Below are 19,393 nucleotides of genomic sequence, written 5' to 3'. Positions count from 1 at the left end.
TGTACACAATATGTTGTATATTATCACGTCAACTGAGAGGAAATGAAGGAAAATGAAGGAAAAGGTTATATGCAAATATTTTGCTAAAATTATTATTGTAAAGGATACAAAAATGTTTCCAACACAATGTTTAGTTTTTTATTTTAAAAAAAGGACAAGAATGGTGTATATATTCAACACATATTAGATATCTCTACAAAGACTAAAATATGAGATCTGAAAGAAGTTGTATCGGAGTGGGAAAGACAAAGGTGATCTTCTTTTCAAAATTCAACTATATTATTTTTATTTATCTTTCTCTAAAATCAATCTATAGGGTAAATTGAGTGGATACTGACAGATCAAGATGCTTCCTTTACAAACTTCAGAAATTAACTTTTCATATCTGAAATAGTTTCAAGCTTACTTACCAACTCAGTGTTCTAAACCATGGTAGATCATAGGAGTGATAGACTCTATAACCTATAGTGATAATTTCATGGAAGCATTTCACTTGGATGCCCAGAACCTGAAACCAAGAGAAAACATTAACATACATTTCTCAATGCTTACATTTGTGCTTAATCATTCAATAAAGCAATTTGTCATATGTATTTGAAAAATCTTAATCTACCAATTTTTAATTATTCTAAATGTCAGTAAAAAAAATGCAATATTCCATGTCTCTAAAACCAAGTGATGCCTCAAAGGGGTGGACAAAATAATGTTTTACTCAAAAAGGCTTGGAAGATCCTTCCCGGGGTGGGGAATGGCACTGGAGTTTAAAGGTTGAGGGATATAATCTGGTTGGCCACAGTTGACTAGGATTTATCCCTCATTACTATTTCATTATTTAGACTGTCCTTCTCAAGATGGAGAATCTTTTTGTCCAATCTGACCATTATGTTTCTTGAGATACCCTAAGAAAATCATACATGAAAGTTTGCTTGTAACCATGCATTGTTATACTTGCAAGTAATAAAGATACTGTCAGGACAAACAGTTAAAACACTTTCTACCCAGTCACCCTGGAATGGCCTTTTCATCCTCCCAGCTGTGTCAGCCCTCCCATAGCCAGCTACTCACTGGTCAATCGAAGCTGGGCTACCTTAGCAAAGTATAAGCAACCTTCCACATTTGAAGCCACTTTGGCCAGTCAACTGAGTTTATGCATTTCTGTTTACACAGTGTCGTGACTGCACACCTATTAAATGGGTTTACATTTATAAATCCCTTTTTGATGTTCTATTTTGTAGTCCTTCAAACTGCTGCATTCAGCAACCTGGATGAAGGTAATTTCTCAAGATGTAGCATCACACCCAGTACTTGACCTGTCAATTTCAAGACTCAAAGAGCAAATGGCAAGTCGAACACTTATTGTCATGAATTAAGAGGTAAAAATCTTTGTGAATACGGCAGACTAACTTTTTTTGTCTAGAGAGCACTCTCCAGGGGCTTGTTTTTAATGCTGTCCTTGAGCTAAGAATGGATTTTTATATTTTTTAAAGAATTATTTAAAAATCAAAGATTATGTGACTGAAACATATGCAGCCCCTTAAAGCCTAAAATATTACTATCTGGTCCTTTAACAGAAAAAGCTTACCAAACTCTGTCAGAGGATATATTTTGGGATTTCCTTTTAAGATTTCCACAAGTTAGTTTTCCAAAACCTACCATTCAGGGTATTCTTAAGCTATTTTTTCCTATTATACTGATTACATGTCCAAACACATACTTTTAAAACTAAATGTCTCTTTTCAGCCACATGATAAAGAAATGTATGTGAAACCATAAACAGTACTTTTAGCGAAAAGTCATAAATGTGTTATAAAGACAGGAGGAAATCCAAGGGTCCTTCTTCAAATAACATTTGTATATAATATCAAGTCATTTCTAACAAAAATAAAGAACAGAGACAATGTTTAGTATTAAGATAAAACAGTAAAGCAAAGTTAGTCAGATCCGAAGGGCTTTTTTAAAAAAAATTTTTATTTTTTTAGATTTTTATTTTATTTTATTATTATTATTATACTTTAAGTTCTAGGGTACATGTGCATAACGTGCAGGTTTCTTACATATGTATACTTGTGCCATGCTGGTGTGCTGCATCCATCAACTCGTCAGCCCCCATCAACTCATCATTTACATCAGGTATAACTCCCAATGCAATCCCTCCCCATCCCCCCCATGATAGGCCCCAGTGTATGATATTCCCCTTCCCAAGTCCAAGTGATCTCATTGTTCAGTTCCCACCTATGAGTAAGAAAATGCGGTGTTTGGTTTTCTGTTCTTGTGACAGTTTGCTGAGAATGATGGTTTCCAGCTACATCCATGTCCCTACAAAGGACACAAACTCATCCTTTTTTATGGCTGCATAGTATTCCATGGTGTATATGTGCCACATTTTCTTAATCCAGTCTGACACTGATGGACATTTGGGTTGATTCCAAGTCTTTGCTATTGTGAATAGTGCTGCAATAAACAAACGTGTGCATGTGTCTTTATAGCAGAATGATTTATAATCCTTTGGGTATATGCCCAGTAATGGGATGGCTGGGTCATATGGTACTTCTAGTTCTAGATCCTTAAGGAAGCGCCATACTGTTTTCCATAATGGTTGAACTAGTTTACAATCCCACCAACAGTGTAAAAGTGTTCCTATTTCTCCACATCCTCTCCAGCACCTGTTGTTTCCTGACTTTTTAATGATCGCCATTCTAACTGGTGTGAGATGGTATCTCATTGTGGTTTTGATTTGCATTTCTCTGATGGCCAGTGATGATGAGCATTTTTTCATGTGTCTGTTGGCTGTATGAATGTCTTCTTTTAGGAAATGTCTGTTCATATCCTTTGCCCACTTTTTGATGGGGTTGGTTTTTTCTTGTAAATTTGTTTGATTTCTTTGTAGGTTCTGGATATTAGCCCTTTGTCAGATGAGTAGATTGCAAATATGTTCTCCCATTCTGTAGGTTGCCTGTTCACTCTGATGGTAGTTTCTTTTGCTGTGCAGAAGCTCTTTAGTTTAATTAGATCCCATTTGTCAATTTTGGCTTTTGTTGCCATTGCTTTTGGTGTTTTAGACATGAAGTCCTTGCCCATGCCTATGTCCTGAATGGTATTACCTAGGTTTTCTTCTAGGGTTTTTATGGTATTAGGTCTAACGTTTAAGTCTCTAATCCATCTTGAATTAATTTTCGTATAAGGAGTAAGGAAAGGATCCAGTTTCAGCTTTCTACTTATGGCTAGCCAATTTTCCCAGCACCATTTATTAAATAAGGAATCCTTTCCCCATTTCTTGTTTTTCTCAGGTTTATCAAAAATCAGATGGCAGTAGATGTGTGGTATTATTTCTGAGGACTCTGTTCTGTTCCATTGGTCTATAGCTCTGTTTTGGTACCAGTACCACGCTGTTTTGGTTACTGTAGCCTTGTAGTATAGTTTGAAGTCAGGTAGCGTGATGCCTCCAGCTTTGTTCTTTTGACTTAGGATTGTCTTGGAAATGCGGGCTCTTTTTTGGTTCCATATGAACTTTAAAGCAGTGTTTTCCAATTCTGTGAAGAAACTCATTGGTAGCTTGATGGGGATGGCACTGAATCTATAAATTACCTTGGGCAGTATGGCCATTTTCACGATATTGATTCTTCCTATCCATGAGCATGGTATGTTCTTCCATTTGTTTGTGTCCTCTTTGATTTCACTGAGCAGTCGTTTGTAGTTCTCCTTGAAGAGGTCCTTTACATCCCTTGTAAGTTAGATTCCTAGGTATTTCATTCTCTTTGAAGCAATTGTGAATGGAAGTTCATTCATGATTTGGCTCTCTGTTTGTCTGTTACTGGTGTATAAGAATGATTGTGATTTTTGCACATTAATTTTGTATCCTGAGACTTTGCTGAAGTTGCTTATCAGCTTAAGGAGATTTTGGGCTGAGACAATGGGGTTTTCTGAATATACAATCATGTCACCTGCAAACAGGGACAATTTGACTTCTTCTTTTCCTAACTGAATACCCTTGATTTCTTTCTCTTGCCTGATTGCCCTAGCCAGAAATTCCAACAATATGTTGAATAGGAGTGGTGAGAGAGGGCAACCCTGTCTTGTGCCAGTTTTCAAAGGGAATGCTTCCAGTTTTTGCCCATTCAGTATGATATTGGCTGTGGGTTTGTCATAAATAGCTCTTATTACTTTGAGATACGTTCCATCAATACCGAATTTATTGAGCGTTTTTAGCATGAAGGGCTGTTGAATTTTGTCAAAGGCCTTTTCTGCATCTATTGAGATAATCATGTGGTTTTTGTCTTTGGTTCTGTTTATATGCTGGATTATGTTTATTGATTTGCATATGTTGAACCAGCCTTGCATCCCGGGACGAAGCCCACTTGATCATGGTGGATAAGCTTTTTGATGTGCTGCTGGATCCGGTTTGCCAGTATTTTATGGAGGATTTTTGCATCGACGTTCATCAGGGATATTGGTCTAAAATTCTCTTTTTCTGTTGTGTCTCTGCCAGGCTTTGGTATCAGGATGATGTTGGCCTCATAAAATGAATTAGGGAGGACTCCCTCTTTTTCTATTGATTGGAATAGTTTCAGAAGGAATGGTACCAGGTCCTCCTTGTACTTCTGGTAGAATTCAGCTGTGAATCCATCTGGTCCTGGACTTTTTCTGGTTGGTAGGCTATTAATTATTGCCTCAATTTCAGAGCCTGCTATTGGTCTATTCAGGAATTCAGCTTCTTCCTGGTTTAGTCTTGGGAGAGTGTAAGTGTCCAGGAAATTATCCATTTCTTCTAGATTTTCTAGTTTATTCGCGTAGAGGTGTTTATCGTATTCTCTGATGGTAGTTTGTATTTCTGTGGGGTAGGTGGTGATATCCCCTTTATCATTTTTTATTGCATCTATTTGATTCTTCTCTCTTTTCTTCTTTATTAGTCTTGCTAGCGGTCTATCAATTTTGTTGATCTTTTCAAAAAACCAACTCCTGGATTCATTGATTTTTTGGAGGGTTTTTTGTGTCTCTATCTCCTTCAGTTCTGCTCTGATCTTAGTTATTTCTTGCCTTCTGCTAGCTTTTGAATGTGTTTGCTCTTCTCTAGTTCTTTTAATTGTGATGTCAGAGTGTCAATTTTAGATCTTTCCAGCTTTCTCTTGTGGGCATTTAGTGCTATAAATTTCCCTCTACACACTGCTTTAAATGTGTCCCAGAGCTTCTGGTATATTGTAGCTTTGTTCTCATTGGTTTCAAAGAACATCTTTATTTCTGCCTTCATTTCGTTATGTACCCCGTAGTCATTCAGAAGCAGGTTGTTCAGTTTCCAAGTAGTTGAGCAGTTTTGATTGAGTTTCTTAGTCCTGAGTTCTAGTTTGATTGCACTGTGGTCTGAGAGACAGTTTGTTATAATTTCTGTTCTTGTACATTTGCTGAGGAGTGCTTTACTTCCAATTATGTGGTCAATTTTGGAATAAGTGTGACATGGTGCTGAGTAGAATGTATATTCTGTTGATTTGGGGTGGAGAGTTTTGTAGATGTCTATTAGGTCTGCTTGCTGCAGAGGTGAGTTCAATTCCTGGATATCCTTGTTAACTTTCTGTCTCATTGATCTAATGTTGACAGTGGGGTGTTGAAGTCTCCCGTTATTATTGTATGGGAGTCGAAGTCTCTTTGTAAGTCTCTAAGGACTTGCTTTATGTATCTGGGTGCTCCTGTATTGGGTGCATATATATTTAGGATAGTTAGCTCTTCCTGTCGAATTGATCCCTTTACCATTATGTAATGGCCTTCTTTGTCTCTTTTGATCTTTGATGGTTTAAAGTCTGTTTTATCAGAGACTAGTATTGCAACCCCTGCTTTTTTTGGTTCTCCATTTGCTTGGTAGGTCTTCCTCCATCCCTTTATTTTGAGTCTATGTATGTCTCTGCATGTGAGATGGGTCTCCTGAATACAGCAGACTGATGGGTCTTGACTCTTTATCCAGTTTGCCAGTCTGTGTCTTTTAATTGGAGCATTTAGTCCATTTACATTTAAGGTTAATATTGTTATGTGTGAACTTGATCCTGCAATTATGATATTAACTGGTTATTTTGCTCGTTAGTTGATGCAGTTTCTTCCTAGCCTAAATGGTCTTTACATTCTGGCATGGTTTTGCAATGGCTGATACTGGTTGTTCCTTTCCATGTTTAGTGCTTCCTTCAGGGTTTCTTGTAAGGAAGGCCTAGTGGTGACAAAATCTCTAAGCATTTGCTTATCTGTAAAGGATTTTATTTCTCCTTCACTTATGAAACTTAGTTTGGCTGGATATGAAATTCTGGGTTGAAAATTCTTTTCTTTAAGAATGTTGAATATTGGCCCCCACTCTCTTCTGGTTTGTAGAGTTTCTGCCAAGAGATCTGCTGTTAGTCTGATGGGCTTCCCTTTGTGGGTAACCCGACCTTTCTCTCTGGTTGCCCTTAAGATTTTTTCCTTCATTTCAACTTTGGTGAATCTGGCAATTATGTGTCTTGGAGTTGCTCTTCTCGAGGAGTATCTTTGTGGCGTTCTCTGTATTTCCTGAATTGGAATGTTGGCCTGCCCTACTAGGTTGGGGAAGTTCTCCTGGATGATATCCTGAAGAGTGTTTTCCAACTTGGTTGCATTTTCCCCCTCACTTTCAGGCACCCCAATCAGATGTAGATTTGGTCTTTTTACATAATCCCATACTTCTTGAAGGCTTTGTTCATTTCTTTTTCTTCTTTTTTCTTTAGATTTCATTCTCGCTTCATTTCATTCATTTGATCCCAATCGCTGATACTCTTTCTTCTAGTTGATCGAGTCGGTTACTGAAGCTTGTGCATTTGTCACGTATTTCTCATGTCATGGTTTTCATCTCTGTCAGTTCGTTTATGGCCTTCTCTGCATTAATTATTCTAGTTATCAATTCTTCCACTCTTTTTTCAAGATTTTTAGTTTCTTTGCGCTGGGTACATAATTCCTCCTTTAGCTCTGTGAAGTTTGATGGACTGGAGCCTTCTTCTCTCATCTCATCAAAGTCATTCTCCATCCAGCTTTGATCCGTTGCTGGCGATGAGCTGCATTCCTTTGCAGGGGGAGATGCACTCTTATTTTTTGAATTTCCAGCTTTTCTGCCCTGCTTTTTCCCCATCTTTGTGGTTTTATCTGCCTCTGGTCTTTGTTGATGGTGACGTACTGATGGGGTTTTGGTGTGGGTGTCCTTCCTGTTTGTTAGTTTTCCTTCTAACAGTCAGGACCCTCAGCTGTAGGTCTGTTGGAGATTGCTTGAGGTCCACTCCAGACCCTGTTTGCCTGGGTATCAGCAGCAGAGGCTGCAGAAGATAGAATATTGCTGAACAGCAAGTGTACCTGTCTGATTCTTGCTTTGGAAGCTTCCTCTCAGGGGTGTACTCCACCGTGTGAGGTATGGGGTGTCGGTCTGCCCCTAGTGGGGGATGTCTCCCAGTTAAGCTACTCAGGGGTCAGGGACCCACTTGAGCAGGCAGTCTGTCCATTCTCAGATCTCAACCTCCATGTTGGGAGATCCACTGCTCTCTTCAAAGCTGTCAGACAGAGTCATTTGCATCTGCAGAGGTTTCAGCTGCATTGTTGCTGTTGTTGTTGTTGTTTAGCTGTGCCCTGTCCCCAGAGGTGGAGTCTACAGAGACAGGCAGGACTCCTTGAGCTGCTGTGAGCTCCACCCAGTTCGAGCTTCCCAGCCGCTTTGTTTACCTACTTAAGCCTCAGCAATGGCGGGCACCCCTCCCCCAGCCTCGCTGCTGCCTTGCCCTTAGATCGCAGACTGCTGTGCTAGCAATGAGGGAGACTCCATGGGCGTGGGACCCTCCCGGCCAGGTGTGGGATATAATCTCCTGGTGTGCCCGTTTGCTAAGATCCTTGGTAAAGCGCAGTATTGGGGTGGGAGTTACCCGATTTTCCAGGTGTTGTATGTCTCAGTTCCCCTGGCTAGGAAAAGGGATTCCCTTCCCCCTTGCGCTTCCCAGGTGAGGCGATGCCTCGCCCTGCTTCAGCTTTCGCTGGTCAGGCTGCAGCAGCTGACCAGCACAGATTGTCCCGCACTCCCTAGTGAGATGAACCCAGTACCTCAGTTGAAAATGCAGAAATCACCTGTCTTCTGTGTTGCTCGCACTGGGAGTTGGAGACTGGAGCTGTTCCTATTCGGCCATCTTGCTCTGCCCCACCGAAGGGCTTTTAAAATATCATACTGATGTAATTTTTATGAACGTATTTGCTAGGGTACATCCACTGGCACTATAAATTGTATTTATTTTACTGAGAGGGGAGAATAAAAGTGTTTTTAATAGCTCACATTATATTTATATGATCAACTATGGCTTGCAGGGACAATTAATATGGAACTTCTAGGAAAACAGAAAACAAAAGGTTCCAAATAGTATTGTCGAAATCTTTAAACTCTATGTGTATCTTCCGGACTGGAGGATTACACAGACATTAATACTCCACACCATCAATACTGGTAGCAATGTACACTCAAAGGACTCTGTTGGCTCAATTAATGTTTTAAGAACCTTAAAAACAATAGTCAATATTTAAGTGTCTATTCTTTACTAGTTATTGAGGACTTATAGAAATAACATAGGGCATCTGTTCACAGAGAGGTACGTCTCTCAGGGAGGAAACACGACTACAACCCATGTGAAATAGGCAAATGGATGTGTGTAGAGGCAGACACACCTGTGGCAGGGGCAGGGGGTGGGCAACGGCAGAGCCGGAGGAGAAGGATCTGCAAAGTCAGCACCTGTAGAGGGAATGGGGCGTATTAAGGGAACTACTAGGAGGGTGGAGTTGCTAGAAGACAAAGGTGGGGTTAAGAAGGAGAGAAAGAGATGAGCCTGGTCCCGGAATCCTAGGAAACAGCAGGAAGCACTGCACCGAGGAGTTGAAAGGACATGACTGGACATGAGAGTTCGGGAGAATAAAGTGGAAAGAATGGACTGGGGAGGTGACAAGAGTAAAGGCAGTCAGGCAGGCAAGATGCCACTTAGCTATCCAGCTGAAGTGGTAGAGGAGTAGAGAAGAAGACAGGAGAGAAGTAGAGGGGGCAGAACTGACTAGACCTGGTGGGTGAGGAAATTGAGGGGCTAAGGGAGAAAAGGGAACACAAAATAACACCAAGAAAGGCTTGGGAAAGTAGACAGTACGAAAGAATTATACAAATTGTGTCAATTGTCATATTCAACTAAAATCAGAGTTGAGGAGCCAAGTGGAAAAAGCACTCAGGGCACACAGCACCTGCTCCACGAATTATCCAAAGCTCAGCTGCTGAAACAGCTGGCCATACCCTCAGACCAGTTTTACTTAGTGGCTGCTGAAACAACAATGTGCCATGACTCTAAGACTAGTTTTACCTGCCACTACTGTCGCTCATCAATCAGAGCCTGCCAACTCCCCAAAACTTTACTAGTGCCAGTGGGCTTTCTTTCAAAACAGTATGTAGCATTTCTCTCTTTAATAAAACTCCCAAGCTTCTCTCATTAATAAAACTCCCAACCTTCTCTTTGTTCTTTAGACATACCAAAGACAACCCTGGTCTGGGTGTATGCTCTGAAGTGCAATTCTGTTTTTTTAAAAAATATATATACATTCCCAAATAAAATGCTTGGCATAGAGATTTGTCTGTGTATTGTTATTTAACTTTGACAACAGATTTACTCTGGATGGCTGAGGTATGGACTAGAAGTTCAGATCTGGACATTTTGAGTATGAACTATAGTGCCTATGGGTTATCCAAATAAGTGTCTATTTTCACTTTGCAAATCTTTTCTAAGAAAATACTCCTGCATATAAAGTTAAAGCATATTTATGTTCTAATATGTTCAGGATAGTGTTATTCACACACACACACAAAAAAACAGAACATAACCTGAATGTCTAAAAATAACACAATGATTTGAATAACTTCAAATGATGCACTGAATGAATTCAGATATTCATTCACTTTAAGTGAATAACTGCATGATGAATTACATTCCATCAAGCAGACAATCTAGTAAAGCTAATGATTATAAAGACCACAGAACAACACAAAACTTTTTTTAACAAGTTTGTTTTTTTTAGAGACAGGGTTGTGCCACGTTATCCAGGCTGGACTCAGACTGGAATTTCAGGGCTCAAGTGATCCTCCTGCCTCAGCCTCTCGAATAGCTGAGACTACAGGTGTGTGCCACCGCACCTGTCCACAAAATTTTTGATGTGATATTTAGCTTAAAAAGCAGGATGCACAATGTTAGTCACATTATTATTATGACCATGGTTTTAAAAACACAAATTAAGCAAAAAGTGATGAAATAAAATACACCAAATAATACTACTAATTGCATTTTGGTAGTCAACAACAGGGTTGGAATGATGACTTTTAATTATCTATTTTCCAAAGTAATTTGAACACACTTATACAATTCTCATAATGGGAAAAAGTAAACACACCATTTAAAAGTAAATTACATAGCATGAATTAAAACTTAATGACAACAGTTTCCAAGAAGGCAGGGGGAAAAAAAAACCTCTTTCAATATCTTCTATGTGTTCACATCTGTCTTTAAATCAAAACATGCTTTAGTAACTCCATCACTTGGAAAGTACGATTCTAAGCCATGAATACAACAATTTAAAAACGACAAAAGAAGCCTTTTAAGGAACATGGGTATGCATTCATATTAAAATAGTAGCTGTAATTTCCTAGAAGTTTTGTTTGTTTTTTGAGACAGAGTCTCATGCTGTCTCCCAGGCTGGAGTGCAGTGGCGCCATCTCGGCTCACTGAAACCTCTGCCTCTTGGGTTCAAGTGATTCTCTTGCCTCGGCCACCTGAGTAGCTAGGACTATAGGTGTGCGCTACCACATCCAGCTAATTTTTTGTATTTTGAGTAGAGATTTTGGAAGTGCAAAATTGAGGGTTTCACCATGTTGGCTAGGCTGGTCTTGAACTTCTGACCTCAAGCAATCTGCCCACCTCGCCCTCCCAAAGTGCTGAGATTACAGGCGTGAGCTACTGTGCCTGGCCTCCTAGAAGTTTTTAATGAAACTATATTGAATTAGTCATTTTTGAGTGCTGACATTTAAGGCAACTGCAAGCTAGATACAATGTGTCCTTCTCAAAATATAAATGATCTAGTTAAGAATAGGAATAGAAATAAGGTTTTAAAACACATAAAGTAAAATCAATTGAGTACTAACTATATGTGTGAATCATCCATATCCTCTTAACATAAATATCATATAAACATTATATGTGTGTATATATATATGCATGTATGTGTATGTAATAAACTTAAATAACCAATAACAGTTCAAACCTACTTTACTTGATCTTTAATATTCTTTTTTGCTTTTTTTGAGACAGGATCTCACTCTGTCGCCCAGACTGGAGTGCAGTGGCGTGATCTCAGCTCACTGCAACCTCCACCTCCCAGGATCAAGTGATTCTCCTGCCTCAGCCTCCCAAGTAGCTCAGATTATAGGCACATGCCACTACCAGCCGGCTAATTTTTGTATTTTTAATAGAGACGGGGTTTCACCATTTTGGCCAGGCTGGTCTCGAACTCCCGACCTCAAATGATCCACCTGCCTTGGCCTCCCAAAGTGCTGGGATTACAGGCATGAGCCACTGCACCTGGCCAGATCTTTAATATTCTTATTTTCTTCTTTAATTAAACTCACCAATTGAAGCAAATAACTTGTAATAAGATCATATTTTCCTTTCATAGTAGAAAAAAGAATAAAACAAAAAAACTCAGGTACTGTAGGCACACTTATGGTTCTCTTAAAAAATCAGAATCCAAATGTATGCATGCATGCCTTTAAAACCGTCTTGAATTTTGTCATAAAGAGTGGTTAGAAAATAGTTTTTATCCACAAATTCTTGCTGTAGTTATTATACTCAACAGTTCAGTTTGGAGAAACATGTAAATCACAGGGGAACCCACCAAACCTACCTACGTCAGTGTATCTAGGATATTGGGGGTTTCTGATATCTTAGATCAAAATTTTCTTCTTACTCCTTACTTCTCCCAAATAAATTCTTAATTCTTAATTCCAAATAAATTCTCCCAAAATACTTCTTCTCACTGCTTCCCAAATAAAACTCAAACTTCTTCACATAGTATTGCAAGGCCCTCCAGAATCTGATCTCTGATTATTTTTCGGCCCTGTGCTCAAGGAAGAAGCACCTTTTTCTGTCACCCAGGGAACGCTGTGAGCAAAGGTCCAAGTGGCACTTTTCGCCACTTGGACCTTTGCTCACAGTGCTGCCTCCACCCTGATACACGGCTCAAGGCCATACTCAAAGGTCCCTCCACCCACAAAGCCTTGTGTATCTCCCTGCTCTCACTTGCTCCCTTCTTCCTCGAGCCTGCCCACTCACCACCAGAGCACTGAAAAGTGCTCTGCAGACACTTGCTTCTTAAATGCCCAAGTCCCAGGGCCAGTGGTGGTCATTTTAGTCCTTGGCACGTTCAGCGACAGAAGACTGGGAGCTGGGGGGCCTCTTCCTGGAATCAAACCCAGACAATTGCCCACGCCTGCCCACTTGGCTTTCAAGCTCAGCTTCCTCTGCCCTCACATTCAGTCTATCCTATTTATTATCCATTTTTCCTTTGTGAGAAACAGCACTTTCAGATCTTAGCAAATTAGCAGAAAAAGAAATTAACTTCTTCTCATGTTCATTACTTGATTTCCCCAAGGAAGTGCAAAATTAATGAGAGGACAAGAAGAGAAGTGAAAGAGGCTTCCAGGTGCTTATAAAAGCCACTTTAAGTGGCTTCAAGAGCTGATAGAATTTTTTTCATCATGTCTAATATCACATCAAAACTTATTCTTTTATAAAATAAAAGGAAAACCATATCATATAGCTCATAAGCTTATGAGCTACGAATATAATTGAACATGGAGGGAGACTGGCAAAATGGATAAACACATTTCTAAGCGGGCAAGAGAAACCAGAGATGAAGGAGATGAGAACATAAGAAGAGCCTGGATTAACTGAGAAGGAATGAGAAAAAGTAATAACAATGATAATACTAATAAAGAAGGCCACAGGGCACCCGAGAGAGCAGGCTCTCACTGTGTGCTGTCAAACCATGCTCAGCACTGCCTAAGTGCTTGATGAGTGCACTGAACAAATGCATTTCTCCTTGATTCCAACACTTGTGGGCTTCGAATGTTTCATGCTTTAAATATCTGGGCTTTTGCACACAGGAATCCTCTGCCTGTGATGGTCCTCCCCCAGACTCCATCGTTTACCTCGTTGATTCCCACTCAGCCTTCAGATCGCAGCCCATGTGCTTGGCACTGTGCCTCTGCAAAGGCTCCCAGCTCCGCCTTTGCTCTCTTAGTATTATTCTTTTTTTCAAATGCTTATTGTAGTTTGTGATTATATATAGTCATGTGTTGCTTAACAACAGGGGTATGTTCTGAGAAATGCATCGTTAGGCAATTTTGTTGTTGTGCCAACATCATAAAATATACTTACACAAACCTAGATGGTATGGCCTCCTATACATCTAGTCTATATGGTATAGCCTATTGGTCCTAGGCTACAAATTTATACAACATGTTACTTTACTGAATACTGTTGGCAATTGGAATAAAATCACGAGGCAATAGGAATTTTTTGGCTCCATTATAATCTTATAGGATTTCTATCATATAGTTGTCCATCACGGACCAAAATGTCATCAGGTGGCATCTGACTGTAAATAATCAACTCTTTAAAGTGCAGATAGTATGCTCCATGAGGGCAGAGAGAGGTACATTTTTCTCAGTACCACTGTATCATCCATAGAACTAATGGATGGCATATGGCATATAGCATATAGCATATAGCAGGCATCTTGGAAGCATTTGTTACACGAATGAATGAAGGGTTAAAATACTTGTTTGGCTTCCTGACTTGTTGAGCTTCCCACACACGCCAAAATCCAAAATTCCCAGAATGGTTTTTCCTTGCCTCTCCAGTGCCCTACAAAGACACCCTCTACACGTACAACTTGCGGATCTTCCAATGGACCGCATCCTCTCACTCCCTCCTCGGCCTGCCCAGGATGTCTCCACTTTGGAATTCCTTTCCCTGTCCAGTATTCAGGACTCGGCTTCGGTACTGTCTCTTTTGGAAGCCTCCTTATCTCTCCCTCAGACTGGACTAGGTGCTTTTCTACTGTGTACTCCTAGCATGTTGTATCATAGAACTTATCTTGCTTATTTAGCATACTTTTATTCATATGGTTACTTGTATGTTTCTGCCATTACACTGAGTTCCTTGAAATCAGGGATCTAGCTAATAGTCTCATGTTCATGTTACGTGTGTGTGTGTGTGTGTGTGTGTGTGTGTGTATATATATATATATATTTGTGTGTGTGTGTGTGTGTGTGTGTGTGTGAGATGGTTTCACTCTGTTGCCCAGGCTGGAGTACAGTAGTACAATCACAGCTCACAGCAGCCTCAACCTCCCGGACTCAAGTGATCCTCCCACCTCAGCCTCCCCAGTAGCTGGGACTACAGCCATGAACCACCACCACCTAGCTTATTTTTTAAAATTTTCTGTAGAGATGAGGTCTCAGGCTCATGTCATATCTTTTATGAAATATGCTTGGCACAATGTCAGACACATAGACATGTGCCTGTTACACAAATTTGGTCTCTGCTGAATGAACACATTGAATAGTCATTTTGCAAACAGAAAAGATTAAGTCAGATCATCATGAAATAAAAGACACTTAAAGGAACTAAATATGCTATGACTGAGTGTTGAATTAACTTATTTTTTATGATATGCTCAAATTACTTCAATCATATATAAATGTTGAAAAACAAAGCAAGAGACACTCAGGGAAAAGTCAAACACTTACAAGAAGCATCAGCATGAAGGATCCCATATAGATGATCAGGAAAAACAACGAGATCATAGTTAGAGTGAGAATTCCACGTATCCACCAGTTTTTCCACCTACAAAGAAAACGGAAAGTTAGTATTTAATGTGTTCTTAAGGTTTTTTTGTGTGGTTTCAGTATTGATTTGCCAGATTTATGAATTTTCCTTAACTATACTTTAAGATTCCACTACTTCACTTTATATAATAACAAACAACAAAAACAAAAACCAAGTAGCATTCATGCACTCCACCACCACCACAAGCCTCACACTTCACCCCCAGTGTGCCACACAAATATCACTCCTTGTGTGACCATGTCATATAAACTGTTGGCAGCCTTGTATGAAAAATCCAGAACAATTCAAATACATGGATGGTGATTTCTGAATGCTCTTATACACAAATGATGACATCTATATTTAGAATTGTTGCTGTTTTTCTTTAGGACTTTTCTGATTTTTATTAATTCAACTGGTAGCACTTAAATTATGTTACAAGAGATTTTGATTCAACTTAAAGCCTAGTAACATATATATGCAGTGTATTCTAAGCACAAGTCCTCACTCCTTTTTTTAAAAAAATAGAGACAGGGTCTCACTATCTTGCTGAGGCTGGTCTCTAACTCCTGGGTTCAAGTGATCTTCCTGCCTTGGCCTCCCAAAGTGCTGGGATTTCAGGTGTGAGCCACCATGCCCAGCCCTCATTCCCTTCTTAGAACAGAAATATTAACTGCCTTCATAAGATATAGAATCGCTTCAGCCCTGGAGTTTGAGACCAGCCTGGGCAACGTGGTAAAAACCGAGCTCTACAAAAAAAGCAAAAATCAGCTGGGCGTGGTGGTACTCGCCTGCCTGTGGTCCCAGCTACTGAAGGGTGGTGGCAGTGGGGAGGGGGACAGGAGGCAGGGCATGTCAGGGCTGAGGTGGGAGGAACACTTGAGCACAGGAGGTCAAGGCTGCATTGAGCCATGATTGTGCCACTGCACTCCAGCCTGGGTGGCAGAGCAAGATACTATCTCTTAAAAAAAAAAAAAAAAAAAAAAAAAAAAAGATTACATTCCTTGCTTTCAACCACTCTCCAATATAATTTAGACACTTCCAACAAACACTCTTTTCAAATACTCCTTTGAAGGATCTAAAATACCAACATACCAACAACATATATTTTTTTCTAGTTTCCAATGTCTTCATAAGGTAGTCAAATTGCACTCATTCAACTTTATTTCCCTCTATTAACAAACTATGTAGGCATAAACTTCTCATGAGAGCTTGAGCATGGGGCAGAACTGAAAATGAGTGTAGAGTCAAAAATGCTATGGCTGAAAGGCTCCATGTAGTTGTACAGATACAACTGTTTGCGGATTAATGGATGGATTAGGAAACTGGGCTAGGTCACAAATCTAGTCAGAGGTAAATAAAGCACAACAAGCCAAGGCAAAATCCTGTCTCTATAAAAAATACAAAAATTAACCAGGCATGGTGGCTCACGCCTGTAGTCCCAGTTACTTGGGTGGCTGAGGTAGGAGGATTGCTTGAGCCTGAGAGGTAGAGGTTGCAGGGAGTTGAGACTGTGCCACTGCACTCCAGTCTAGGCAATAGAGGAAAATCCTGTTTAAAAAAAAAAGTAAGGGGAGGGCAGAAACCTTGACCAAGGGATTTCCCTTTAGGACTTTATCCTAAGGAAATAATTAATGGATGTTAAACCAAAGTGAGCTACAAAGAAAAATGTTTAATGTAGAGGTATTTTTAATTGTGAACATTTAGTAATAAACTAAATGCCCACCAATAGGTGGTCAGTTGGATAAACTAGACTACAGCCATACAACAAAATATGTCATAGACATTAAAAATGTCTCTGAAATATATTTAGGATCCTACATAAAATGTTGTTCCTAATAACACTATGGAACGAAAATGAAAACAGTAAGGCAGAAAACAGTACAATCCCATTTTTGCCTTACACACATCCATACACACACACACACACACACACACACACACACACACTGCACAAAAAAAAAGCCTCAAAGAGTAAACACCAAAGTATTCTAAATATTAATGTCTTGGTAGGAGAATTACAGGATTTTTTTCCCCACAAGTAATGTACATTTCTTATGTAATTACTATTTTTAATCCTATGTATCTACAAATTCTAAGTCTTTGCAAGACAGTCTGTTTTCTTTTTATTATTATTATTATTATACCTTAAGTTCTAGGGTACATGTGCACAATGTGAAGGTTTGTTACATATGCATACCTGTGCCATGTTGATGTGCTACACCCATTAACTAGTCATTTACATTAGGTATATCTCCTAATGCTATCCCTCCCTGACACCCCCCACCCCACGCAGACCCCGGTTTGTGATGTTCCCCACCCTGTGTCCAAGTGTTCTCATTGTTCAATTCCCACCTATGAGTGAGAACGTGTGGTGTCTGGCTTTCTGTCCTTGTGATATTTTGCTCAGAATGATGGTTTCTAGCTTCATCCATGTCCCTACAAAGGACATGAACTCATCCTTTTTTGTGGCTGCATAGCATTCCATAGTGTATATGTGCCACATTTTCTTAATCCAGTCTATCATTGATGGACATTTGGGTTGGTTCCAAGTCTTTGCTATTGTGATTAGTGCCTCAATAAACATACATGTGCATGTGTCTTTATAGCAGAATGATTTATAATCCTTTGGGTATATGCCCAGTAATGGGATGGCTGGGTCAAATGGTATTTCTAGTTCTAGATCCTGGAGGAATTGCCACACTGTCTTCCACAATGGTTGAACTAGTTTACCGTCCCACCAAGAGTGTAAAAGTGTTCCTATTTCTCCACATCCTCTCCAGCACCTGTTGTTTCCTGACTTTTTAATGATCGCCATTCTAACTGGTGTGAGATGGTATCTCATTGTGGTTTTGATTTGCATGTCTCTGATGGCCAGTGATGATGAGCATTATTTCATGTGTCTGCTAGTTGCATAAATCTCTTCTTTTGAAAAGCGTCTGTTCATATCCTTTGCCCACTTTTTTATGGGGTTGTTTGATTTTCTTCTTGTAAATGTGTTTAAGCTTTTTGTAGATTCTGGATATTAGCCCTTTGTCAGATGGGTAGATTGTAAAAATGTTCTCCCATTCTGTAGGTTGCCTGTTCACTCTGATGGTAGTTTCCTTTGCTGTGCAGAAGCTCTTTAGTTTAATTAGATCCCATTTATCAATTTTGGCTTTTGTTGCCATTGCTTTTGGTGTTTTAGTCATGAAGTCCTTGCCCATGTCTATGTCCTGAATGGTATTGCTTAGGTTTTCTTCTAGGGTTTTTATGGTTTTAGGTCTAACATTTAAGTCTCTAATCCATCTTGAATTAATTTTTGTATAAGGCGAAAAGAAGGGATCCACTTTCAGCTTTTTACATATGGCTAGCCAGTTTTCCCAGCACCATTTACTAAATAGGGAATCCTTTCCCCATTTCTTGTTTTTGTCATGCTTGTCAAAGATCAGATGGTTGTAGATCTGTGGCATTATTTCTAAGGGCTCTATTCTGTTCCACTGGTCTATATTTCTGTTTTGGTACCAGTACCATGCTGTTTTGGTTACTGTAGCCTTGTAGTATAGTTTGAAGTCAGGTAGTGTGATGCCTCCAGCTTTGTTCTTTTGGCTTCAGACTGTCTTGGCAATGTGGGCTCTTTTTTGGCTCCATATGAGCTTTAAAGTAGTTTTTTCCAATTCTGTGAAGGAAGTCATTGGTAGCTTAATGGGGATGGCATTGAATCTATAAATTACCTTGGGCAGTATGGCCATTTTCACAATATTGATTCTTCTATTCATGAGCATGGAATGTTCTTCCATTTGTTTGTGTCCTCTTTTATTTCATTGAGCAGTGGTTTGTAGTTCTCCTTGAAGAGGTCCTTCACATCCCTTGTAAGTTGGATTCCTACGTATTTTATTCTCTTTGAAGCAATGGGAGTTCACTCATGATTTGGCTCTTTGTCTGTTATTGGTGTACAGGAACGCTTGTGATTTCTGCACATTGATTTTGTATCCTGAGACTTTGATGAAGTTGCTTATCAGCTTAAAGAGATTTTGGGCTGAGACAATGGGGTTTTCTAAATATACAATCATGTCAGCTGCAAACAGGGACAATTTGATTTCCTCTTTTCCTAATTGAATACCCTTTATTTCTTTCTCTTGCCTGATTGCTCTGGCCAGAACTTCTATCACTATGTTGAATAGGAGTGGTGAGAGAGGGCATCCTGTCTTGTGCCAGTTTGCCAGTTTTCAAAGGGAACGCTTTCAGTTTTTGCCCATTCAGTATGATATGGGCTGTGGGTTTGTCATAAATAGCTCTTATTATTTTGAGATATGTCCCATCAATACCAAGTTTATTGAGCGTTTTTAGCATGAAGGGCTGTTGGATTTTGTCAAAGGCCTTTTCTGCATCTATTGAGATAATCATGTGGTTTTTATCTTTGGTTCTGTTTATATGCTGGATTACGTTTATTGATTTGCATATGTTGAACCAGCCTTGCATCCCAG

General features: G+C 39.6%; 2 protein-coding genes across 2 annotated transcripts in view; both read right to left on the bottom strand.

Annotated features, from left to right (window-relative positions):
* The window catches only part of OCIAD2 (OCIA domain containing 2), a 1,147,735-nt gene that overhangs the window by 715,702 nt on the left and 412,640 nt on the right, over positions 1 to 19,393 (bottom strand). The gene's annotated exons all lie outside the window — the stretch shown is intronic.
* The window catches only part of CDS1 (CDP-diacylglycerol synthase 1), a 74,063-nt gene that overhangs the window by 30,352 nt on the left and 24,318 nt on the right, over positions 1 to 19,393 (bottom strand). The window contains exons 3-4 of the mRNA XM_050790153.1: positions 14,849 to 14,945; positions 411 to 508 (exon numbers count right to left, since the gene is read on the bottom strand). Of these exons, the coding sequence (XP_050646110.1) occupies positions 411 to 508; positions 14,849 to 14,945 (195 nt within the window). The remainder of the gene's footprint in view (positions 1 to 410; positions 509 to 14,848; positions 14,946 to 19,393) is intronic.

This window comes from Macaca thibetana, chromosome 5 (genome assembly GCF_024542745.1).
Source record: "Macaca thibetana thibetana isolate TM-01 chromosome 5, ASM2454274v1, whole genome shotgun sequence".
Classification (NCBI taxonomy): Eukaryota; Metazoa; Chordata; class Mammalia; order Primates; family Cercopithecidae; genus Macaca; species Macaca thibetana.
The sequence above is the reverse complement of the archived record's forward strand: the minus strand, read 5'-3'. Positions and strand labels throughout refer to the sequence as shown.